Source organism: Phragmites australis, chromosome 22, assembly GCF_958298935.1.
Source record: "Phragmites australis chromosome 22, lpPhrAust1.1, whole genome shotgun sequence".
NCBI lineage: Eukaryota > Viridiplantae > Streptophyta > Magnoliopsida > Poales > Poaceae > Phragmites > Phragmites australis.
The window spans coordinates 2,929,392-2,955,212 of record NC_084942.1 but is presented as its reverse complement, the minus strand read 5'-3'; the positions used below and the strand labels follow the sequence as shown (position 1 = coordinate 2,955,212).

The 25,821-nt window shown below is 49.2% G+C and overlaps 1 protein-coding gene and 1 long non-coding RNA gene across 3 annotated transcripts; both read left to right on the top strand.

Annotated features, from left to right (window-relative positions):
- Window positions 1-4: 4 nt before the first annotated feature.
- On the top strand, window positions 5-19,435 carry LOC133904347 (mannose/glucose-specific lectin-like). Of its 2 annotated transcripts, none has more exons than XM_062345813.1 (13): window positions 5-161; window positions 14,234-14,402; window positions 14,523-14,778; window positions 14,882-15,110; window positions 15,190-15,340; window positions 16,189-16,365; window positions 17,006-17,212; window positions 17,360-17,623; window positions 17,695-17,757; window positions 17,984-18,199; window positions 18,302-18,565; window positions 18,652-18,858; window positions 19,006-19,435. In XM_062345813.1, exons 2-13 carry the CDS (start codon window positions 14,274-14,276, stop codon window positions 19,231-19,233), a joined length of 2,391 nt encoding a protein of 796 aa, XP_062201797.1. In that variant the 5' UTR covers window positions 5-161; window positions 14,234-14,273; the 3' UTR covers window positions 19,234-19,435. The 2 variants fall into 2 exon arrangements, with proteins under 2 accessions (XP_062201797.1, XP_062201798.1); XM_062345814.1 differs by lacking the exon at window positions 5-161 and adding an exon at window positions 13,677-13,766.
- A 2,740-nt stretch (window positions 19,436-22,175) lies between these two features.
- Window positions 22,176-25,124, top strand: LOC133904987 (uncharacterized). Its single transcript, XR_009907541.1, has 2 exons — window positions 22,176-22,605; window positions 23,543-25,124. It is a non-coding gene; the product is annotated as an uncharacterized LOC133904987 (long non-coding RNA).
- Window positions 25,125-25,821: the final 697 nt, after the last annotated feature.

The window sequence follows — 25,821 nt, the reverse complement described above, 5'->3', positions numbered from 1 at the left end:
ACCAATCCAAAAAAAATTATTGTTCACGTGTAGCCCGGTACCTTCTCCCCTCTGCAGGGCCTCTCCCTTGTCAAGTCAATTAAGGAGAGCTTACTTCTCCCTCTCCATACGCGCGTAGGCCGGAACCGTCTCCCCCTCTGCAGGGCCTCTCCTCTTTCCAGGTTAGTGCATGCAAACTCTTGCTTCTAGCTATGCTCAAATGTGAGTTTCATATGCACTAGAATTAAGCTGCGCTCTTCCATTTCTATTGGTTTTCTTTATCACTTCCTTCTTGCTCTAGCTCTCGTTAGTTAATCATGTCATGTGAAAGGATTTCTCGTTGGTTAATCGCATCGAAGCTTAGCTAGTTCTAATAGGAGATATAGAACAGCCTGGAGTAGTAGCTAGCTTTTGGAGCATCACTTTCTAGATTTTGCTGCTCGGTTCGACGCTGGAGATGGCACTGAGTGTGCCCTATCTGTGGGTGAACAAGCAGGGCTGCTTTATATTTTCTGTCTTTATAGTTCTGATTTCTGAACTGCTAGCGGTAGCAGTAGCTTTTGAATCTATTACATATTCTAACATCCTGGGATCGGTGGCCTCTCAGGCCACTTTCCTCGCTGTAGCTAATGTTCCTAACATGTGGATCTACCTCATTACTGCCGGTTTTAGAAAATAACCGACAGTGATAGGTTATTATCATTGTTGCCGGTTCATATCAACAACCGGTGTTCGTTATGCACTGACAGTGAAATAGGAGTCGGACTCGAATTTTCCATTGGATCCACTTTAGTCACGCATTCATGTCCGCTCATTACTGTCAGTTCACATCAACAACAACAGTTGTCAGTGATCTGGGAATCAGGGGTTTGCAAGTCCCGAGGCCAGGACAGCACAATGTCACGTGGCGCCATCTCTCGGGGACCATCTCTCCGAGGGCCGAGAAGAGCCAGTTCCGGGAGGTGTGCTCGGGGCCATGAACAGTTGGTCTCCGAGTACCCGGAGTTCCCCAAGGACCCGAGAAGAGCCAGTTCCGGGAGGGGTGCTCGGGGCCATAAACAGTTAGCCCCCGAGTACCCGGAGTTCCCCGAGGACCCGAGAAGAGTCAAATCCGGGAGAGGGTGCTCGAGGCCATGAACAGTTGATCCCCGAGTACCCAGAGTTCCCCGAGGAATTGAGAAGCCCCTTGCTGGTGGACCCCACAAGGGCTTCACGGTGAGGTGTCAATTAGTGGGAGGCCCGATGCTGCATTTAAGAGGGAGCGTGGCCGGTCACATCCAACCACCCCCCACGCCTGTTGTACTGAGTACGTCAGTCCCTGCCACCGTCTGGCAGGAAGGTGTGGGGACATTTAATGCGACAGGTCCCATCGCACGTCACCCTGCAGGGCCCATAAAGGAAACGGCATGAAGATATCGTCGCTGGGCTCGAGGCATATCACCTGCCACCCTGCCATGTCAGATTTGCTCTGACCGAACGGGCATGCGGGGATATTCAGCGGCTGCCCGATGGGACCTCCCTGCACCTGCTAAAGTTGGGCGTAATGGGCGACGGGACCGGCCGAAGGGCTCATTTTCAATCCCTATAACATCAAGCTGACAACCCATAATGGTTGCTTTCCATTTATGGCTTCCGGGAACTCGTGCCCCTGTTTTGGGCACGCCGAGCCTCCCCCCGGTAGGATAAAAGGGGGGAGCACTTCATAGAAGAACAGGTCAAGACTGGAAGTGGTTCAGCAGGCTAAGTTAGAAGTTCGTTAAGTTCAAAGAGACCGGCACTTGAAGACCGAAGCTCAAGACTTGATAGATAGATAAAAAATCTTGTAACACAGAGATCCAGAGAAAGGAATTCCAAGAGCATTAATAACACATCAGACATACAGGAGTAGGGTATTACGCTCCGTGCGGCCCGAACCTGTCTAAAATCTCTTGAGTATTTACTCTTACTAGCTGACGATCGTCCGTCCCGCCTAGATCTCACACATTCGCATTAAATCCACGTACGAGATAGATCCATAATCAGCCCACTAGCTGAATCTCAAAGGGGGTCACTCGGGATCCCCGCTTGCGGTGTTCATCCACCGACAGCGGGCGCGCCAGGTAGGGGGCTTGCATCCTTGAAGCTGCCTTGTTTTCTGCAGGAAAAATGGCAGGCGTACATCGTCTTCAGCGCACTGGCTCAAACTCGAGCGAAGAAATGGACAACGTGGCCCAGGAGGCCCCGGCTCCTGTTGACCCTCAGCCACGTCAGCAATCGGCCCGTACGGTGCCTCCCTACATTGGGGACAACGACGCTGGGCCCAGCAGGGCTGCCGCCGCCGTAGGCGGGCCGCCAAACCTTTAGCAAGCGACAAACGTCCCTGCTGCAAGATTGACGTCCGGACAGCGTCGGGCACCGTTACGACGTAGACTCACCTTCGGTGACGCCAGCCCTAGGAGTGCTTTGCTTGCGGCGCAAGCACTCCTTAGGCACCCGCCTGTCCAGGCAGCGGGGGAAACCCCGGAGGGCCATTGGCTGCAGGAGGTGGTTGCCTTTGTGGGCACGGTTCACCGGCAAGTACTTGCCGAAAGTTCCCGTGCCACCTCCCACCACGGTGCAACAAGAGCCGGACCATCTTCGGGTGGTGGCAGAACCAGTCAGGGGGGCTCCAGACGGAGCGCCGCCCCCTGGTCAGAACAGGAGCTCAGGACCTCTGCTTGCACCTCCGCTTGCACCTCAAGGATGCGCGCGTTACTCTCAAGCGCCACCGGGAGTCCCGGTGTGAGGCCGAGGCAGAGGACCAGGCTTCCTCTATGCCGGCCCGCGACCACCGGGGTTCCCCGGTGCGCTGGCGTTCGCCCCCCTAAGGGAACTGCTGGCGCCGTGGGATACGGCACGGGCTGCCGTGCATTCACCAGCGAGCTCCGCCGGGTCAACTGGCCCACGAAGTTCCGACCAGAACTACCGGAGAAGTACGACGGGTCCATCGACCCCGTCGAGTTCCTCCAAATCTACACCACTGCCATCCAAGCAGCGGGCGGGAATGAAAAGGTGATGGTCAACTACTTCCACGTGGCCTTGAGGGGCTCTGCCCGCTCTTGGCTTATGAACTTACCCCCAGGATCTATTTGCTCCTGGGATGATCTGTGCCACACTTTTGTGGCTAATTTTCAGGGCACTTCACGCGCCTCGGCCTGGAGTGCGACCTCCATGCCGTTAAGCAGCAAGAGGGGGAGACGCTGAGGCGATTCATACAGCGTTTTAGCCAGGCCCGCAACACCATTCCGCGGATCACCCCCACGCCATCATTATTGCCTTCCGGCAGGGCGTCCGCGACGAGCGGATGCTCAAGAAGCTTGGTACGCACGAGGTCAAGACCACCGTGGAGCTCTTCGCGTTGGTCGACAAGTGCGCCAAGGCGACGAAGGCTTGGGCATGGCACGTTCCGCGCCCTGAGCAACCCACTGCTGACAAAGTAGGTCCTTCCCGCTCTGACAAGTGGGAAAAGAAAAGGAGGAAGAAGTGCGACGCTGCCCCCGTCCTGCCGACAGAAGGCGCTGCCCGCAGGCCAGCACGTCGGGCAGCTGTCGACAAGAAGCCCGCTCCCGCGAGGCCCGAGCCGGGAAAATGGTGTGAAATTCACCAAACTGACTGGCACGACCTCACTGAGTGCCAGTCGGTCAAGGTCTCGTGGAACGGCGCCAGAAGGAGAGCGAAGAGCGCCGCAGGGGTGGCGACGACAAAGGCGCCCCCGAAAACCAAGAGCTCGGGTTTCAGGAGCCCGAGCACACCGTCGCCTTCATCGACGGAGCTGCGTACACGCCCTCCTCTCGCCGCTACGTCAAGATAATGCGGCGTGAGGTGTGCTCGGCAACCCCGGGCGCTGCGGTCGCAAGGCCCCTCAAGTGGTCGGAGACCCCGATCACCTTCAGTCAGGCGGACCACCCCGCGAGTACAGTAGGGGTGGAGCAACTGCCTCTGGTAGTGTCCCCCACCATCTGCAATGTGAAGGTCAGCCGAGTGCTGATCGACGGGGGTGCAGGCCTGAACCTCCTCTCCTATGAGGCATTCAAGAAGCTGCAGGTGCCTCTCAAGCACCTGAAGCCGTCCCTCCCCTTTTACGGGGTGATACCGGGACACACACTACCCCTCGAGCAGGTTGAGCTGCCCGTCACCTTCGGGAGCCGGGACAACTTCCGCACAGAGAACGTCGTCTTCGATATCGTGGAAGTCCCTCTCCCCTACAACGTAATCCTCGGGCGCCCGGTGCTCGCCCGATTCATGGTAGTGACACACTACGCCTACCTCACGGTCAAGATGCCGGGCCCTGCTGGCCCCATCTCCGTGCCCACTGAGACCGGCAGCACCGTCTCCTGTGCCGAGCAGCTATACTCGGCCTTGGTCTCCGCTCGGGTTGAGGTCGAAGGACACCCAGGGGGCCCGGGACCCTCTTCATCCAAACTCCGACTCGCCGCCGATGCCTCCATCCCCACGAAGGAGGTCGTGGTGAGCGAAGATTCATCCCAGGTCATCCGAATCGGTGGTGACCTGGGCGACAAATAGGAAAGCGCGCTCGTCGCCTTCCTTCGGGCTAACGCTGACGTGTTTGCATGACAGCCGTCAGATATGCCCAGGATCCCTAGGGCGATGATCGAGCACCACCTTGATATGCACCCAAACGCACGGCTGGTGAGGCGGAAGATCCGCCGGTAGACGCCCGAGCGCCAGGAGTTAATTCGGGAGCAAGTCAACAAGCTCCTCGATGTTGGCTTCATCTGAGAAGTCCTCCACCCGGAGTGGCTAGCAAATCCCGTCGTCGTCCCGAAAGCAAACGGTAAGCTGCGGATGTGTGTCAACTACACTGACCTTAACAAGACTTGTCCAAAAGATCCTTTTCCTTTACCCCGCATAGACCAGATAGTCGATTCCACCGCGGGGTGCGATCTTTTATTTTTTTTAGATGCAAATTCGGGTTATCACCAAATTCGCATGGCCAAGAAAGACGAAGAAAAAACATCTTTTATTTCCCCGGTGGGGACCTATTGCTATGTGTCAATGCCTTTTGGTTTGCGCAACGCTGGATCTTCATTCCAGCGGGCCGTGCGTATTACCCTTAATATGCAGGTTGGTCGCAACGTCGAAGCTTATGTCGACGACCTCGTGGTCAAGCCCCGAGATCGGACCACCCTGCTGGAAGATTTGGCCGAGACATTCAATAGTCTCCGCACCACCCGCCTAAACCTCAACCCCAAGAAGTGCGTCTTCGGGGTACTCGCCGGCAAGCTCCTTGGTTTCTTAGTTTTCAGTCGAGGAATCAAGGCCAATACCGAGAAGATCCGGGCCATCGAGCAGATGTGTCCCCCGGCTCGGCTCAAAGAGGTCTAGCGTCTCGCTAGGTGCATGGCAGCCCTGGGGTGCTTCATCTCCAAGCTCGGGGAGCGAGGGCTCCCACTCTTCAAACTGCTGAAGAAGACCGGTCATTTCGACTGGACACCGGAGGCCTAGCTGGCCTTCCAAGACTTGAAGAAGTACCTCACCTCACCGTCCGTACTGGTGGCCCCCTCCGAGGGGGAACCTCTATTGCTCTACATCTCGGCCACTCCTCAGGTCGTGAGCATGGTACTGGTGGTGGAGCGTGATGAGTGCTCGGGGCAGGATGCTGGGTCCGAGCTCCCAGCCGCCCCCGAGCAGTCTCCAGCTCTCGGGACCCCTCCCGACCAGGGAATCGAGCTCGAGACCTTGGCCGGTCCCGACCACTACGTCGAGTTTGGGGGCTATAACAAGTCCTCAGGCAAGGCCGCAGTCGGGGCCCGCTGTATGCAACAACCGGTGTACTTCATTAGTGAAGTCCTCTGAGACGCCAAAACAAGATACTCCCAAGCCCAGAAGATGCTTTATGCAGTCCTCATCGCTTCCAGGAAGCTGTGTCATTACTTCCAGGCGCACAAGGTCTCGGTGGTAATCACATACCCATTGGGGCTGATCCTGTGGAACTGAGAAGGCACTGGGCGCATTATCAAGTGGGCGGTCGAGCTTGCAGAATTCGATCTGCACTTTGTTAGCCGCCAAGCAATCAAAATCCAGGCTCTGTCCGACTTCGTGGTAGAGTGGATGTCGGTCCCCGAGATCGACAATGAAGAGTTGTCTGCGTGCCCCGGGCAAGATGGGCCCGGGTACTGGGTCATGCACTTTGACGACTCCCTCACGCTAAAAGGCGCAGGGGCTGGAGTGGTGCTCACCTCCCCAACAGGTGAAGTACTCCAGTATGTCGTGTAGCTGTAGTTCCGAGCTACAAACAATATGGCGGAATATGAGGGCCTCATCGCTGGCCTCCGAGCAGCGGTGGTTCTCGGGATTCGACGGCTGCTTGTCAAAGGTGACTCCCAGCTGGTGGTCAACCAAGTATCCAAGGAATACCAGTGCGCAGACCCGCAGATGGCGGCGTACGTGGCGGAAGTCAGGAGGCTAGAGCGGCACTTCGATGGCCTGGAGCTGTGGTACGTACCTCACCGCGACAACGCTCTGGCCGATGACCTCTCCCGCCTGGCCTCCGCCCGGGCACTCGTCCCGACCGAAACCTTTGAAGAAAGGCTCACACGGCCATCCATCTTGCCTGCCGACCAGGATGAAGGGGAACCCTCGAGCCTAGTTGGGGGAACCCAGGTTGCACCCTCAGTGGGAGGTCCCGTCAGGGTGCCGCCGCCCGGCGAGTGCTCTGCGCTTGTCGGTAGTTCTCAAGAATCCTCGTGGATCGACGAGATCCGAGGGTACTTGAAAGAAAACATCCTTCCCGGGGATGATGCCTCTGCGGGGAGGATTGCACGACAGTCCAAACGCTATGCTATAGTAGATGGGGATCTCTACCGGCGTGGCACGGACGGTGTCCTCCTGAAATGCATCACCCGGGCAGAAGGCAGTGAGCTCCTCACTGAGATCCACGAGGGTGAGTGCGGTGGGCATGCATCATTCCGCACGCTGGTCAGGAAGGCCTTTCGGCAAGGCTTCTACTGGCCAACAGCCCTCCAGGACGCTTCTGAGCTGGTTCGGCGCTGCAGGGCATGCCAGTTCCACGCAAAGCAGATTCACCAGCCAGCTGAGGCTCTTCATACCATCCCCCTGTCTTGGCCATTTGCGGTGTAGGGGCTGGACATCTTGGGTCCATTCCTCCGAGCAATCGGGGGCTATGAGTACCTCTACGTCGCCATCAACAAATTTACCAAGTGGCTGGAGGCGGTCCCAGTTGTCAAGGTTACCAAGAACACGGCAATCCAATTCATCCGTGGTATCACAAGTCGCTTCGGCGTCTCGAACAGGATCATCACCGACAATAGCACCCAGTTCACAAGTGCCCTGTTCGGGGAATACTACGAGGACCTCGGGATCAAGCTTTGCTTCGCCTTTGTTGCTCATCCCCGTAGCAACGGGCAGGTCGAGTGCGCAAATGCCGAGATTCTGAGGGGGCTCAAAACCCGGACCTACGACGTGCTGGCAAAGCATGGGAAAGGGTGGATCGACGAGCTGCCCGTTGTGTTATGGGCCAACCGGACCACGCCAAGTCGAGCCACCGGGGAGATGCCTTTCTTCCTCATCTACGACGCCGAGGTGGTCCTCTCCTCCGAGCTCACGCTCCGCTCCCCTCGGGTGAATGCTTACTCAGAAGGCGAACAGGAACAGCAAAGACGCGACGACGTCGAGCACTTGGAGGAGCGTCAGCGACGAGCCGCCGTTCGAGCCGCCAGATATCAATAGAGACTGAGGTGCTACCATCAGCGCCACATTTGGTCCTGATCACTCGAAGTTGGGGATCTAGTTCTCCGACGCGCCCAGACGCGCGAAGGAAAGAATAAACTCTCCTCCATGTGGGAAGGCCCCTTCATCGTGACTGGTGCCCCGCAGCAAGGCTCGTTTCGGCTGGCCACAGAAGACGGGCAGCCTCTCCCAAACACGTGGAACATCGAGCATCTACGCAAGTTTTACCCCTAGGTGAGCTTGTTTGTGCTCGGGCCAACCAGGTCAGGGGTCTTCCCCCTGCCCAAATTGGCCCGGGGCTGCCACCAACCATGTAAGTTAGCACTTGCTATTTATTTTCATCACTTCTGTATTAATCATCAATATACGATCATTTTACTCTTATTCTGAGTTTTTCCTCTGGAATCCATATGTTTAATCTGCTTGGTGAGATGCTCGATTTATGCGAGAAAAAACACGCTCTCTCATTTTTCCCGATGATAAAAACGGATCCCGGTACGTATGCGCCACGGGCAGTGATTGCTAACTTAAGTCTGTCGTGGTAGGCTGTGATGCCTGGCCGCGTGGCAGTACCCCGAGCACTACCGAGCCTCTGGGGTTCTCAGGTAATCCTACCGCTCGAACATGAGTGGTCGGGACCGCCTAGACCCCAGGGGTGGGTTGTCGGTGCTCGGCCTGGTCAGTCCTACCCCGAGCATCACTGAACCATTAGACCTCTTGGTCATGTCTCTGTCTGTACACTTCACCGGTTTAGGTATTTGAGAGGTCTCGGGTAAAAAATGAGAGCATTCTATAATGAGTACCACACTAACAGAGCGCACCAAGCAAAGAACCTTTGCCTATTTTTCAAGCTTACAGATAAATGCTCGAGAACCAAGCAGCCCGACCACAAGGGCCTCAGTGCCCAGGGAGCTACTCGAGCCTCTGGGGTCCTCAGGTAATCCTACCACTCGGACATGAGTGGTCGGGACCGCCTAGGCCCTGGTTCCATTACCAGGTTTCCAGTGCTCGGGTGCTAAAAGGATGTCCTGGGGGCTTAGGCGCTCTGCACGAGGGAACCCATGTTCCCGGGCGCCCCGAGCTCAGGGCATCTACTATTCTTCCTGAGTTATCCTCGGGACCCTCGTATGCTAATCTGTTCAGCGAGGCAGTCTCCTCGCGCACAAAACCCCGCCCTCGTGTTCACTTTTCCGGAACGACAAAAACAAACAGTAGTCGGTGTACCGTACAGGCGGCGATGGCTGACCTAGGTCCTTTATGGTGGCCGTGGTGCCCGGCTAGCTTGGCAGTACCCCGAGCACTACTGAGCCTCTGGGGTTCTCGGGTAATCCTACCTCTTGAACATGAGTGGTCGGGACCGCCTAGACCCCTGGGGCGGGCTGTCGGTGCTTGGCCTAGTTAGTCCTACCCTGGACACCACTAAACCATGGGGACTCTTGGTTGCATTTCCACCCGCACGCGTCTCCGGTCTATTTGTTTGAGAGGTCGCAGGGTGAAAAGCGTTCACTGGTCGTGGCATGTACCGTGCCAAGTGGATTCGCCTCCCGAGCAAAGAAGTTCGTGTATGTGTCTCTTTGACTCAGCAGCCACGCACTCGCGAGGGCTCGGGGGCTGGACGCTCAAGTGGTTCCACTGTTCGAACATGAGTGGCCGGGGCAACCTAACTTCTCGGGGGAAGAATGCCGGGCTCAGCCCGGCCAGTGCCTCTCGGGACATCAAGGAAAAACAAACAACATAAAGAACAAGTACAACATAAAGAACAAGTACAAGAATGGCTTCTATTACATTGAAAGGAACCGTTCAGAAGGGAATCACTCCCATATTTACAACATTCAAAAGGAACAAAAACCCTAACTTTTTACAGGCTAAGGAGGCGGGCACGCTTCATTGCTGTTGTCACTGCTCGGGTCTGGCTCCCGCACAAAAGATTCTGCCACCTCGGTGGCGACGTCGCGGACGGTCGCCCGGGCGGCGGCTTCCTGTGCCTCAACCACTCCCTGCCGAGCTGGCTCCAGCGGGAAGGTGGGGTCTCGGCTGCGATAGCAGGCAAGAATGTGCTCGGCCACACTTTGGGCCAGCGCATGCCCTTCCCGGGTCGCCAGCTCCTGGACAGCGGCAGGGAGAGCCTCGAGGCGCGGGCGATCTCTGAGAACACCAGGGCGAGGTGGCCTATTATTTCCATTTCCAGCCCCTGGTGACCCACAAACACACGCCCCAGCCCGGCTACCTCCACGGAGTCTTGCGCCCACCGAAGGATGTCCCGCATCATCAGCTTCACATTCGTCCGCTCTGAAAGGACATCATCAAGCTCCTCCTCGGCGTTCTTCAGCCAAGCCTCGAGGCTGCTGCTGTCGGCGGTCATGGCAGGGACACCCTTCGTGGCCCGTGTCTCCTCGAGTCGGGCAACCACCTCGATCCGGGTCTGCTCCGGTTGCTCGGCCCGGGCCTTGATGGCTTCCTCTCGGGCGGCTAGGTCGACCTCCTGCTTGGCGACGCGCTCCTCCCGGTCGGCGAGTGCTGACGATGCCAAATCGGCACTCGCCTCATGCCGTGTGACCTGCACCTCATAGGCAGCCAGTGCTGACAACGCCAAGTCAGCATCCTTCTCACGCAGGGTGACCTGCTCCTCTCGGCGGAGGACAGCGGCGCGGCCACGCTCAAGATCATCATTCTGACGGCAAAGGTCCGCCTGTGCAGACCACATGGCTTCCTCCCTCTGCCTGGCTGCCTCCTCCCGAGAGGCAACCTACCGCTCGCATCGGGCAAGTTGCTCCTCACGAGCATCCAGCTCACCGGCGCGCCTCCGCGACGCTCGGTCGCACTCTGCCGTGAGCCGCTCCAAGCGGTCGTCTTTCTCCTGCGCGGCAACGGCCTCGTCGCGGGCCTCCTCCAATGCCTCCTGCTCTGCGGCCACCTCCTGCATGGACTTTTCGTAGGCCGAGCGAGCCGAGGCCACACAGGTCTCCAGCAACTTGCAGGCCTCCTCCAGCCGGCCCCTTTCGTCGACTAGGGTGGCACGCTCCTTCTCGAGCTCGACTTTCTCTGTCGTAACGGCCGCCTCGAGCCGCTCGATGACCGCCCAGGCGCTTCCCAGCACCTCAGGGAGGGGTTCCGGGGCATAGCCAGGGGATGACCAGGGCTGGGTCCCATACGAGCCCTCTCAGCAGAGGCACTCGGGGACCCCGATGGCCGCCGTGCCGGCACCACCCTTGTCACGACCACCTCCCCTGCAGTCGGTTGCTCCTTCCTCGGAGGGCTCGGGGCAGGGTCGATCGGGGCTCTTAACTCAGAGCTGGCCGGGGCCCTCGACTCGGAGCCCGCCGGGGTGCTCAACTCAGTGACAGGGGATGGTCTCGGCTACTCCGGGGACTTCTGGCCTCCTGTAGAGTCCTTGGGCGGCCTGAAACGAGAACAGGTTAACCTCCAGCCAAAATCAGGGCAAAATGTGCTCGAGAAAGAAAAAGGGGCTTACGTGGTTTTGGGCCCGTGGTACCGCCATCGGGACTGCGGGATCCGGAACTCTGGGTCCTGCGGCCTGGGCTCAGGCCCAGGCTCCAACCTCCTCTTTTCGGGGGAGGGCTCTGGCCCTCGGGTCGTTGTGGGCTGGTCCCAGTGGCTGCCCCGGAGCCTTCTCTCGAAGACTGGCCGGTTCGGCAACCAGCCGTCGTGCCGTCGGCCGGGCTCTGGCCCCTGGGTTGCCGTGAGCTAGTCCCATCTCCGCCCCAGAGTCTAGTCCCGAAGACTGGCCAGTTCGGCCGCCAGCCATCGCGCCGTCGGTCAAGCTCTGGCCCCCGGGTTGCCGTGAGCTAGTCCCAGCCTCCGCCCCGGAGTCTGCTCCCAAAGACTGGCCGCCCGCCATCGCGCCGCCTGCCATCGGCCATCGTCGCGAAGGTGACGGCGACGAGGATAAGGACGATTGAGGGACATACGCTGGGGGACGCATCCCCTTATTGCCCGGGGTCGGTGGCCTGCTGTCGTCGGCGGTGGCGCCCCGCCCTCCATTATCGTCCACCCCCGGGATGTGCAGAGTCCCGGGGTCTCGACGCCCTGGACGGTCAACCAGCCCCGGGGCGTCAAAGGCCGGCATCGACTCTTGCAGAGCCGCCAGGCCCGGGTTTGCGCAAAGCGCCAGCTCCTCGTGTGGCAGGATCGCCCGGGCGAGGTCATCGACGCCGGTCACCACCTTAAGCAGTTTCGCCAGAGCCCCCTCGTTGAGGTCCCCATCCTCGCCTATGCAGGTCCTCGTCAAGTCGCGGGACCCGGTGTACATCCAGGCGAAGCGGGTGCGTTCCCTCAGGGGGGCCAGACGGCGCGCAGGAAGTCGGCGACCACCATAAGTGAGGTAAGCCCCGCCCAGCGTAGATCTTCAATGCGGTTCAGCACTGGGTGCAGGCGAGCATCCTCCGCGGGGGCGGCTTCCCAGATCGGCTTGTTGGGCTCCGTCGGCGATCGGGGTAGTGAGAGGCGGTCGTGGGGACAGACGTCGATGTAAACCCAGTCCCGGCGCCAGTCATCCTACTTGCCACACAACACCTACAGGATGTAGGCGTCGCCGAGTCCCTCCCGCAGGCGAAAGTTACAGCAGCCCACGACCTCTACCTCGTCCGACCCCTTCTTCTTCCTGGCCGCTCGAAGGATGAAGAAATGGCGAAAGAGTGCGACTGACGGTGGCACCCCCACGAACATCTCGCAGAGGTGGGCGAAGACCGCCAGGATGACCACTGAGTTCAGACTCAGATGGGCCAGCTGGACGCCGAAGGTGTCCAGCACTTGCAGAAGAAACACTGAGAACGGCGGCACCAGACCGGTGGCGACGAAAGAGACGAAGACCACGATCTGCCCGGGCCTGCGCGGGGTGGGTGGGTAGCTGGCCGGCGTCACCATCGACGCTCCACGCTGGCCAGCGGGGACCATTAGCTTCCGGACCTTCTCCACCCCCTCCTCGTTCATGAGGCGGGACCTCGGCAAGACGCTGTTGGCGCTCGACGCATCCTGACGGCCTCTTCCTGCCCTTCGCATTTTTGGGGGTGGGGAGTGCGCTAGAGGAGTCTAGAAATAAGGCGCGTCCAAAAGTTGTTTTGTTGCAAAAAGCCCTCCAAAAGTTTGACTTTGTACCCCCCAAAGTCAAAAAATAAAAAAAATCACAAAAAAATTCTAAAAACAACTAGAGACAATTCTAAGACCTTCTGTGAAATTTGTTTTCAAAAATAATATCCTTTGCATCATATTTCATGGAGAGGAAGTTTGGGAAACAAAGAAAAATGTGCAGCTAATTTATTAACTCATGTTATTTTAACTTTGTCATATCTACCATTATTTTTCTTACACAAATAATTATTTAATTAAACTAATAAAAGTGGTTTCACTAATTTTGGGGGTGTTATGGATTAGTTATGAATTAATCTATCTGCAACACATTTACTCAATCCTGCACGTTACAATAACTATATCAAGATTTCATGTATTTTTACAAGATAGAGGATCATGTAAGAAGACTAAAAAAATTTGTTTCATGATTTTTGGATTAGTAAATAATTAACTACGCATTTAACTCGAATTAATAAATGAGCTGCACGTTTTTCTTTTTTTTTCAAACTTACTCTCCATGAAATATGATGCGAAGGATATTATTTTTGAAAAAAAAATTCACAAAAGGTCTTAGAATTGTCTCTAGTTTTTTAGAATTTTTGGTGATTTTTTAAAATTTTGTTTGAATTTTTGGGGGTGTTTTTGCAACAAAACCAAACCTTTGGGGTTTTTTTTTGCAACAAAACAACTTTAGGGGGGAAAGTCAAAATCCAAGTGACTTTTGGGGGTTTGCATTTTTCCCTTTATCTAATGTTAAGGTTCTTTTCTGAACATGAAATTTAATAGAGTTGGTAGCATGTTGCTTTCATGGAGAGATTCATTTCTTGACTTCATAGACTTGACAGCCTTTTTAAAATTTGCAGAGTGCATAAACTAGGACGGAATTAGCTAGGGAGGGTGCATGGAACAACTAGTCGTGTTCATTTGTTGGATTTTGGAAAAGCCTTTGACTGACATGAGGTTTCATCCATGTATGGTCATACGATCCCTGTCTTTCTTTTGATTGCGTAAGGTGCAAGGAGTCGGAGTTTTTGGTTTTTGAACAACTAAACCATAACATGTCATGCAATACAACTAAGTCCTATGATCAGGTACATATATACAGCTAAGCAAGGCATCTTATAAAAGCAAACATTTTATGTCACACCTGCTTATTACTAGCTTATATTTGTTTAAGACGCCATGACAAGGAGCAGAGCTGGTGGCTTGTCGCCCGGCCTTGTGGACATATTTTAACTTCACCATCTATGTGGCCCGGGTAATTTACTATTGTGCAACTTGCTTGGATGATTAGAAGAGACTAAGCACTTGCAAACAAATTTTAGCAATAATACATCTGCCTGCGGGTCATGATGAATACTCCTAGGGTGTGTTTGGTTACCTTTATACCCCTAGCCTGGCTCGTTGTTGTAAACCTTTAATCTGTTATCAATGATAGTGAAACCTAGAGATGCCCTCGTTTCAAAAGAAGAAACAGCATGGAGAATAATTCACAGCATGCAAGTTCGACGCCAACGGATATTACATTACGATTGCTAGAAGATATTACGCATGATTTTTCTGAGGAGCACAAAGTTGGTAGTGGCGGGTATGGACAAGTTTTCAAGGTATTATCAATTAATATACTTATATTGCTATTTTTCATATTAATGATACCACCACATTACTAACTATAAGAAACCCATGACCACGTATATACTAACAAGGCATCTTCATGACTTTAACAGGGAGTACATAATGGGGTAGAGATTGCTGTGAAGAAGCTTCATCACATGCCGGGGCTTGACGATGTGCAATTTAAGAATGAATTTAGTAATCTTATGAGGGTCCAGCATAAAAATATTGTACGACTGGTTGGCTACTGCTATGAAATACGGCATAAACATTTTGAGCAGAACGGAGGATATGTTTTTGCTCAGATGGTAGAAAGAGCTCTATGCTTTGAATATTTGGAGGGTGGAAGCCTTGACAAACATCTTTCTGGTATGACAGTGCTCTACTTAGAGTATACTAATATTTTATATGTAAGTAAAGAGAATTGATCTCTAAATTTACATGGTAACGTACTTTCTGTTTACTTCTACAGATGAATCCTGCGGACTTGATTGGGACACACGTTACAAAATAATTAAGGGGATTTCTGAGGGTTTAGATTACCTTCATAATGGATCCAAATATTCAATTTTCCATTTGGACTTAAAACCTGCAAACATATTGCTGGATAAGAACATGATGCCAAAAATTGGAGATTTTGGCTTGTCAAGACTCTTTGCTTCAACAACAACCTATACCACCAAAAATATTATAGGAACAGCGTAAGTTGATACTTTATGAGAAATGATCAACTTATTTTACTAACTTTGTATGAAAATAGTTGTGTTCGATATCATGCAGTAACTACATGCCACCGGAATACATAACAAAGCGCAAAATCTCTGAAAAGTATGACGTATTCAGCTTAGGTGTGATAATCATAGACATAATGACAGGACCTCTGGGCCACTCCAAATATGCAGATATGCCTTCCCAAGAATTTATTGAGCTGGTAAGAAAAATTATTTGTCTACGTAAAGAAAAATTATTTGTCTATGTAAAGAACAATTGTCATTTGAACAATTTGGATGAATAAATCAGGAGATATGAATTTCTGAAGTCATGTTTTCCAAACATTTGTGACTATGATTAGACAGAGCAAAATTCAGAATTAATTTTTGTGGTGAATACCAAAGTTGTATAAAATTTTGTGTAGATAATTTTAATGTACGAATTTATTGTGTTTACTGTTGTATAAAAATAGATATGAAAATAACAAAGTGAACTATACACATAGGTATGAACTGCATTTCACCTTGTTATTTTCATATCTATTTTTCTACAACAGTAAACACAACAAATTTGGACATTAAAATTATCTAAATAAAATTATATACAACTTTGGTATTCACCACAAAAATTAATTCTGAATTTTGTTATGCCTAATTATTGTCACAAATGTTGGAAAACAACACAACTTCAGAAATTCATATCTCTTGATTTATTCATCCAAATTCAGCGTTAAAAAATTCTATGGAAACATAAATTTTTTTTTTTACAACTCTCTAGTACATCACATTCTATGATTCGGTCCCTAAATAGTCCTAAACTTCGATTAACTGTCGGTGGCTCTCCAAGGGCAAATCTGTCTTTTTTTGGGATAAAATGGCAAGGAAGGAAAGAAAATTAGAAGCAGTGGCAAATAAGGAATGAAAATTAGAAGCAGTGGCAAATAAGGAAGATGGAAATTTTCAGTGGCAAATAAGGAACCACCACATCTTTTGATGGCAAACAGGGAATTCTCTCTACTTTTGTATACCACTCCATCTTCAATTCTTTCTTTGTATTTCGATTTCATAGGTAAATACGAATTGGAGGAATAGGATACAGACAACATCACTGTACCCTACAGGAGAATTATATCAAGTGGACACATGTATCAAAATAGCTATAAAATGTGTGGGTACTGAAAGAGAGAATAGACCCACTGTAGCAGAAATTGTGCATAACCTGAATGAGACAGAAATTGTGGGCAAGGTACCCACTGTAGCAGAAATTGTGGGCAAGGTACCCACTGTGGCAGAAATTGTGCATAAGGTATGATAAGACACTATCAATCCATATACTCTGTTAAGTTAATTATAATGTTTGCCCAAGTGTGAACCAGAACATTTATTTACTATTAGCAGAAAAGAACTATATACTCATATGAACTAGTAAATATTTATGGAGTTCAAAGCCCAGTAATACTCTTAACTGCTAATGAACTACCCTTTTCCCTTAGTTTAAAGCATTTACATGCATGAAGGTAATTTTTTCCTTAGTTCCAGAGAAGGATTTTTTTTCTATTGATTTTTTAAAAAATAGTCATGTTTTCATGGAAGAATGGCTCTTCTGAGTTTTGAGCTCAAGTTATTGTGAAATCTTCATCCCCTCAAGGCTGTAACATCCCAGACTCCTCGCCAATATGTCACTTAGAACCATAAGCACATCATACTGTTACAAAACACAAAATAACCAAGTGCATTTAAGTAGAGGCATTGCATCGGCACGATAAGTTCCACACCATCATCATTCCGTAGCAATATTCAAGATGTATATTGGGCTTTGCATATTTACTGATCATTAGTTAATAGGTTTTTTTTTTTTTTTTTTGCTTGATCGGTTTGCAACTCAGGCTATGAAAATTGGGCCTTGGGGTGGACCTGGAGGTGTGCATCATGATCTGGAACTGGAAGTGTTACCCCAACGTCTGATAAGCGTGGTAGTTTGTAGTGGCAAGGTAATTGATTCACTTGCGTTTACATACAGTGATTGTGATGGACGGCAGCGGACTGCTGGTCCATGGGGAGAGAGTGTGCCTCATGATGGGAGCTTTCATACGGTGAGTATCAGTCTTATTAAAATTATCTTCTCGAGATAAGCAAGTGTAAATATGTGTATTTTCTATTTCTTCTGTTAATCCATGTTACCCATTAGCTATCACCTTGTCCAAATAGCTAGGTTCATAATTGTTTTTCTTCTTTTGCAGATTCTGCTTGGCCCATCAGAGTTTCTGAAGGAAGTTAATGGAACAATCGGTCGGAGTCCAGATTATGCAGCAGATATTGTAACGTCAATTTTGTTTGTCACCAATGCTGGTAGGTATGGACCTTTTGGAGGAGGAGGAGGAACTCCATTCTGCAGTCCCATGCAGGGCAATGGCAGCATTGTTGGCTTCTTTGCCCGTACCGGGGTGCATGTTGACGCAGTTGGTGTCTATTTTAACCCTGAGAGGGAAACAGTGAAAGAAGAGGTACCACCTACCTTGCAGGCTGTTGTGATCATTCATAAAAAAATGATTCCAGTAAGATATGGATTTTGCAGGATGATGGTGGGACCGCAAGTGCCATCGGAAAGCTAGAAGGTGATATAAAGGAGCAAAATAAGGTGAGCCTAGGCAACACCACCAATCTCATCCAAAGTCTCTGATGCTACAATTGTTTCCACCAAGTTTAATATCCAACATACATTGGGCTTTGTTTATTTACTAATCATGAACCATTCAGGTTCAAAAGTGGAATCTACTTAGTTGGAATCAATGTATACAAGCCCTAATTCTTATATTATTTCCTTTTCATACTTCTAATTTTTTGTTTGATGGGTTTGCACTTAGGCATGGATTTCTAGAATTGGGCCTTGGGGTGGACAATCAGGCTGGCGTAGGGACATGGACATCAAGGTGGTACCCCAACGTCTGAACAGCATCACAATTCGTAGCGGTGACGTCGTAATTGCACTTGCATTTTCGTACAGTGACGACTATGGAAAGCCGCACCATGCAGGTATATGGGGGTCTTACGGACCTTCTCTTGGTGGGACCTTTGATACAGTGAGTGTAAATCTTATTCGAGCTATGTTTTGAAGACAAGAAAGAATACATGTGTCTGTCTCCTTGTAGTGATCGCTAGGCTGATAATAATTTTTCTTGCAGATTCAGCTTGGCCCATCGGAGTTTCTGACGGAAATTTCTGGAACAGTTGGTCTGTGTACCAAATATCACTGCAATGTTGTAACGTCACTTAAGTTTATCACCAGTGCTCGTACCTATGGACCTTTCGGAGAAGGAAAAGGAATTCCTTTCCACAGTCCAGTGCTGGGAAATGCAAGCATTGTTGGCTTCTTTGCCCATGCCACAGGGTATGTTGATGCAATTGGTGTCTATCTGAACCATGAGAGGAAAGCAATGAAAGAAAAGGTGCCAAATTACTTCCAATTAATTCTATCTATTTATTTAGTTTTCAGTTTTTTCTTCAGATTTTGGTTTGATTGTTTTGCACTCAGGCTTTGATTACGAAAATTGGGCCTTGGGGTAGAAATTCATGGGGGTATCATGATGTGGAGGTGTTACCCCGACGTCTGATAAGCGTGCTTGTTCATAGCGGCAAGGTAATCAATTCACTTGCGTTTACATATAGTGATTGTGATGGACAGCAGCGGACTGCTGGTTCATGGGGAGAGGGTCCGCGTCATGATGGGAGCTTTCATACGGTGAGTATCAGTCTTATTAAAGTTATCTTCTTGAGATAAGCAAGCATAAATGTCTGTCTTTTCTGTTTCTTTTGTTAATCCATGTTACCAATTAAGTATCTCCTTGTACAAATAGCTAGGTTGGTAATCGTTTTTCTTCTCTTGCAGATTCAGTTTGGCCTTTCAGAGATTTTGAAGGAAGTTTCTGGAACAGTAAGTGAAGTTATCAATGCTGTTACGTCACTTTTGTTTGTCACCAATGCTGGTATCTATGGACCTTTTGGAGAAGGTGGGGGAATTCCTTTCCGCAGTCCGTTGCAGAGCAATGGTAGCATTGTTGGCTTCTTTGCCGATGCCAACGAATATGTTGGCGGAATTGGTGTGTATGTTGGCTAATTCGTACTATAGCTTGTTCCACATAGTTGTTCTTGTGATGGTTATTAAGAAGAATTGAAAAGATAGCTGTTATGCGGCAGGACTCGTGCTACTTAGATTGGTTTTGTGAATTTGTCTGAATATTGAGCATTGGTTGTCGACTGCTCAACTTATATTTTTGCTCGTTGATGTTTCAGAATTTCAATGGTTGATTGAATTATTGGTGCGCAAACATGTTCCTGCCCCCATTATTATGAGTTCTACGCATGAATAATTCACAATATGGTCAACGAAATCTGCTTTCATTCATGCTGCATCTCTTTCCATTGTATTGTAAAGTGCTTAATATGAAAGCTCTCGACCAACATATACAAGTATTTGATAACCTAACTCGATCACGACATAGTTCCAACTAAAAACGCAGCGGATATATATTACATAAAACACAAAAGCCGTGGTGCGTTGCCCATAAAGCGACCCCAGGATTAGCTTATAGTAGCTCGGCTACTCCTCACCTTCCGCGCCACCTTCCGCGAGTCAGAAGTAGCCATACTCGGCCTCCATACTCGAAAAAGAACACGTGAGTACGAAGGTACTCGTAAGACTTGTCTAATATATGTATATATAACCACAATTCAAGGATCATATGGTTGGATTTAGCAAGGATAAGGCCAAGTTTACTTTTCCTTTCTAAGCATAAAGCTGGTTTTATCAATATAAATGAGATGAAAACATTACTTGATCTAAATAAAAGCAATAAACCATTTTAGGACAGCAAGTAAACATCTTACTAATACTACATATTCATCCACCAAATGCCCATGAAGACACATCTATTTTATGACCAAGTACTCTTGAGTAACATAGAACATAACCAAGACATAAGAACACATTATGACTGTCATACCCCGGCTAATATGAAAACACGGAAACTAGAACGTTGACTGGGTACAGTCCAGAGTGGCAAAAATTTGACCTTTTGATCTGTAGCTTGGATGGACGATTGGAAACTGTGGATGTGTAGAAATCGTTGAAACGAGTCTGTTTGACTATTCATACTTTCGTTTGGACAACGGATGAAGCCGCAGCGAGCCCCATAATTTTTGGCTGTTTGATTTTACTAGGGTTACTATTCACTTCAGGAAGAAAAAGGGAAAATCCCATGCCCGGATGGGCCGGCTGCAGACCCATCCATTTTCCTCTGCCCCTGTTCACCGTCGCCCTTGCCAACTCATTCGAGTGGCTACCCCTGCTCACCTTCAGGGTTCACAAATGCGACCGAGGACCGAAAACTGGACACAGCGTATTTTTCGAAAACCGGAGAATTCGTCAAAATTTGGTCAAATTTAATCGAATTTTGTCAAATTTTTTAATTTCGAATTTGAATTTGATCGAAAACCGCTCGGTTTCTAAATGCGAACCGGACCAAATCGGTCAAAAACCGCGCATTTCATCGCATTTGTGAACCCTGCTCGCCGCTGCTTAGCCTGGCCACCGCCATCGCCGGCTACACCACCGCCGGAGGCCGTTGTCCTGTCCGGCCGTCGGCTGCCGCCTTGCTGCTGCTGTGCGTTGCCGAGCTGCCGCTGCGGTGCGTCGCCGAGCTGTCGCTGCTGCGTGCCGCCGAGCCGCTGGCTGCTGCATCCTGTCGAGCTGCTGCGACCTTACGCCGCTGCCGTGTGCTGCTGAAGCGTGCTGCTACCGTGTGCTGCTGCGTGTGTGCCGCCGTGCAGCTGCTGCCCTGCCTGCGTACCCCTGCCTTCGTCAGCCGGCCCTGGGGGGTTCAGTGGGGCGGCCACCCCGGCCCTCAGAACCCAGAGATCCTTATATGTATATGTATACTGTGTATATTAGTTAAAAAAATTAAAAAAATTAGATCTGTACAATTTATATTTAATAATAGAGTCTTATTTTTAATCTCGCCATGGATCACCGGAACGTCACGACTGAGCTTCGTGTTGCTGCTGCTACGTGCTACAGCTGCTGCCCAGGAAGAAAGAGAAAAGAAGGAATACAAGGCAAGAAGCAGAGGTAGATGAGGCGGACGTGGGAAGATCAGTAGGTGCTGTCCTGCGTGCTGCTCTGCAGCCAAAAGGATCAACAGGGAGACAAGAAAGGAAGGGGAAGGTAAAGAAGAGAAGAAGAGGATAAAAGGGAAAGGAAGAGGGATTCCGTGATATTGTTGGATTCATCACAAATTCACGTTCTTTGCTGCAAGGGTTTCAAAAATTCTGGTGCTGAGGACGTGTCGCAGGGTCTTCACTAAGTTAAGGTAAGTGCATGACGAACTCGGATTGTTGAGTGCCATATGGTTTGGATTTTCTTTGATCTTTCTGGTTTCAGTACTTTCATAACTTATGTGATCTTATATTGTGCAGTACTTATGTTTCCTTTCGAGTATGAGATTCGAATTTCCTTATTCAAGATTCATGATTGCTCATTTGTGTTTCGAAAGATTCATGTAACAGTCCAAATTTTGTAAACATTTCATTAAGCATTTGTGAGCGTCGTTAGCATCATGTTTAATTATTTTGAGTATATTATTAAAATTAAATTGAAGTGATGCTTTATGAAGGAACTCACAATTTTTCTATGCAACATAGGGTTGGAAATAATTTTAGAAATTATTCCATGCCATATAAAGAATATTAATGAATTTTCTCAAATTTTTGTGAATTGTTTTGAAGACTTAAAAATCTATGCAAGTTAGAAGAGGTTGCATTTTTAAAGAATTTTAATTCAAATTTAGCTCAGGATGTTTTGACAAAAAAAAGTTAAAATGAGTTACACATGTTTTTTTTACTACACAAAATTTGTCCTATAAATTTTGGAGTATGGTAAGACATATTTTTAATCAGAGAAGTAGAGGAGATATTTTCTCTTCGGACGGTCACTGTTCACGGACCCGCTCGTCATCCCCTTCTCTCTCAGCCTCTCTGCTCTCTGCCCGCCGCCGTGTTGACTGTGAGGTCGGCCAACCGGCCACGTCGCTGGCCACCGAGGCTTCCAGTGCTTTCGGCCGACGCGTCACGCCATCAAGGAGTCGCGCCGCACCTTCTTGCTGCCGCCGGCCTTATCTCCCCCTGCCCTCTTTTCTCCCTCCCTCATTTTGCTCTCCTCTCTGGGGTCAGGACAGAGCAGAGCACAAAGCATGCACACGTGCCGCCACCGCTGATACAAATCCGCTGTGCCCCGACGAAATCCCTCGAGCCCGAGCCGCAAGAACCCTGGAGGAAGGTCGCGCGGAGAGTCTTAGAGCAAATCCCAGCGGCTCCCTCTCGAATCCCCACCGAATTTGGTGCGCCGGCCTCGTCTTCCCCGACTCCGGCGTCTCTCTCCGCCCTCACCGACGCACCGCCGGTCCGAAGCTCCTATGCCCTAGCTGACCATGCGGTTAGCTTATCCTCGCTCACCTCTTCCTTTTGCGCGCGCCGCTTTTGCTCCGGCCTGTCACCGGCGCGGCTGTCCGCGTGAGCCGTGCCGCCGCCGTTCCTGTGCGTCGCCGCCAGCCACCTTCCGGCCAGGCCCGCCGGCTAAACCCCACCCAGAAGGGTTCCCCGTGGCGCGCTGGTTCTTTTTGTGCCCTCGTTCGGCCGGGTTTCGCCTCCATTCGCCGACGGTACACCGCGCCGCCGTAGCTCCCCACGTGCGCCGGCGAGGCAATGGCCTCGGGTCAATTTTGACCCGGTCAGACTCAGTCGGCCCCACCCGCTGTCTCCGAGGCCTGAGTCCCCCGGGTGCAAATAGGTTTTGGGGCTTTTAATATTCGGATATTTCGGAAAAAATGCGAAATAGATTTATTGTTACACTGTAAATCGGCTAAAAACTTGTAAAATGAATAGGAAATTAAATATAGCTCCAACAATTGTAAAACCAATTTTTTTAGATTTTTTTTATCATTCTCTACATAATAAAAATACTAGGAACTATGAAATATGTACTGAGATTTGTTTAATTAACGAAATGTATTTAAGCTTCATTAATTTATAATTAATTATTGTTAAGTCTAAAATTGGTGAAATTAATTTTTTAATCTTCTTATATTTGGTGAAATTAATTGTTTAATTTCTTATATTATGTCCTATTCATTAAAAATACCCACCCTCATGTTAAGCATGCTTAATTTTTTAATTAGGGTTAAGCTTTGAGCTAATCTTAATTAATCCAGAAAGATATTAAATAATTAACAATAAAAAAATTAATTAAGAAAATCGTTGATGATTTAAAAATCATGACATGATGCATAGTATTTTCACGGTCGTCATGCACTGTGGAGCATCTCCTATTTCATGCTATCATACTCATTGTGATGTATCGTTTCTTTATTTAGTGAATGACGAAATAGAGAGTGACGTGGAAAATATCGAGAACCTGATCTCGAAATTGTTTGTGCAGCACCAAACAAGCATCTATCATATCTCTCCTATATTTTTATGAATTGTTGTCAATTTGCTAGGTTTTGCTATATGTCGTATATGCAAGTCGATGTCGAGAATCGGGTAGATCCTGTTTGTTGTATCATACCTACTTTGACAAAAGTTGTTAATCCTGATCCTTGTAGTTAGGGTATAATGTGTCATGGTCTAACTTAAAAGTGATGCGGTAATTGCTTAGCTTTGCATAGGTCCTTGGTAGAAGTTGAGCGGTGGTTGTCACCGTCGTTCACGAGCTACAGGATTTTCAATCACTGTTATAAAGGAATGGCAAGTTGGGATGATGAGTTGGTGAGATTTGAGATGAGATGTGGGCGGGTATCAGGGGTAGTTCGAGAGAGGAGACCCGTGTGTCATAGATCGCTTGCATCGTTTAAGTACTGATCGTTGGTGTCGTTGGTTTAAGCACTTTTCATACTTACCATATGTCTATTTAATGGTAAGATAAGCTGATTATCGTATGCCGTGCTTACACTTGATTTGCGGTCCTATGATGCGTAAGAAAAAGGATGAGGAGATGCAAGGTGGCAGGGAGCTAGAGGTGTTTGGGACACGCTCACGGTAACCCTGGTGTCATAGGAGCATGTGCAAGTAAATAGTTTTGGGTATGAGAAAAGTTATCTTGTGGGTCAAGAGGATGGACCCGAGTTGTGTGGGTAAAGATGTATTCTTACAGGGTGTAATATCAATTCGAATTGTTGCGCTCTCGGTCATTAGCATGCTTAAGTTTCATTGGACATCAGTCATAGAGTTCCATTCAGTGTGGGAAATAGAAAGTATGTGGGCTTTAGAAGCATGTGCTGGTACTTAATTGAGTTGAGCAAGTTTACTTCATAAAAGTTTTTGTTTATTGTTAGTCAATGCTAGCTGTCCGGGTCATCATGTTGATTAAAGTGCTTTTTCGCTAAATCAAATTAACTTTGTGGATATTTCTTACTATTCAACTAAATGTATTATCTTTGGAGTCGAGATAGTATATATCCATATTGTGTAAGTCTTACGTATCTTTTATAGTTATGATAGTATATACCCATATTATGTAAGTCTTGCGAGTACCTTTGTACTTAAGGTGCTGCCTTTAAGTTGATGCAAGTAACGATGAATTCGTGTATAGCTACTTTTATCCTGTCGATGCCGGTGATGGTCAGGAGTAGAGAGGAATATCTGAGTTAGTCCTGATGGTGCCTTACCGGCGATGACACCACTAGCCTTTTGTTTATTTATATCTTTCCGGTGTGTATGAAAACCTTGCTACTAAGTAGACATAATATTTGTGAACAAGGTCTGTAATAAAAGTTAAAACTTTTGCACTTTGTTTATATCTTGTGATGAAACTATGTTGTAAACGGTATATACTGAGATCTTGGGCTTAATTGAGCATATATCAGGACTGTCGGAATTACTCTCGTTTTAATTGACTTAATTGTCGTTTAAGCCGAGTGTAATTTGAACGGGTCTGACAATTCAAGTTCTGGTTAATTCGTTTCATATCATTCATTTTCTGGTAGTACCGGATGTGTAATTTCATACCATTCATGTTCCGGTGTTTCGGATGTGTAGTTTAGATCTTATATTCATGTTCCTATGAGTAAGTGTTGTTCTCACTTGCTCAGCTTTATTGGTAAGCGCTAAGGATATATTCTGTCCATTTCAGACGGAAACTACTACTACTACAGAATTGATCAAAAGTAGTGTCCCATCAGTGTCGGTTAAACAGTAACCGCGACTGAAGATGTATCGGTCTTGATTCTTAATCTTCCACGCACAAAAGATGAGTGAGCTGCTTAGAACCGGCATTGAAAAGGACTACCAGTCACAGTCAGTGCCAGTTTCAGCCACGAACCGGGACTAGTAGTCTTTTTCAGTGCCGGTTTCATATACCAACCGGCACTGAAACTTGATTGGACCCGAAATTTTAATAAATTTCAGTTTTGGCTGAGGGCTCACATCCAGTTTGCCTCTCATGATCGGTTTCAGTGCTGGTTCGTGCCATCACCCGCCACTGATACGGACGGATCTAAAATTTCTCATTTCCTACAACGCTATAATGGTTTTCCTTCGTGGTTATCATCACGAAGGGATTACCACCTTCATTCCCTTCACCTTAGGATTTTCTCTCCTTTGCCTTCACGAATTCCCTCGAAAGGAAGCTGTTGGAGATGGGGTGGAAATAAAG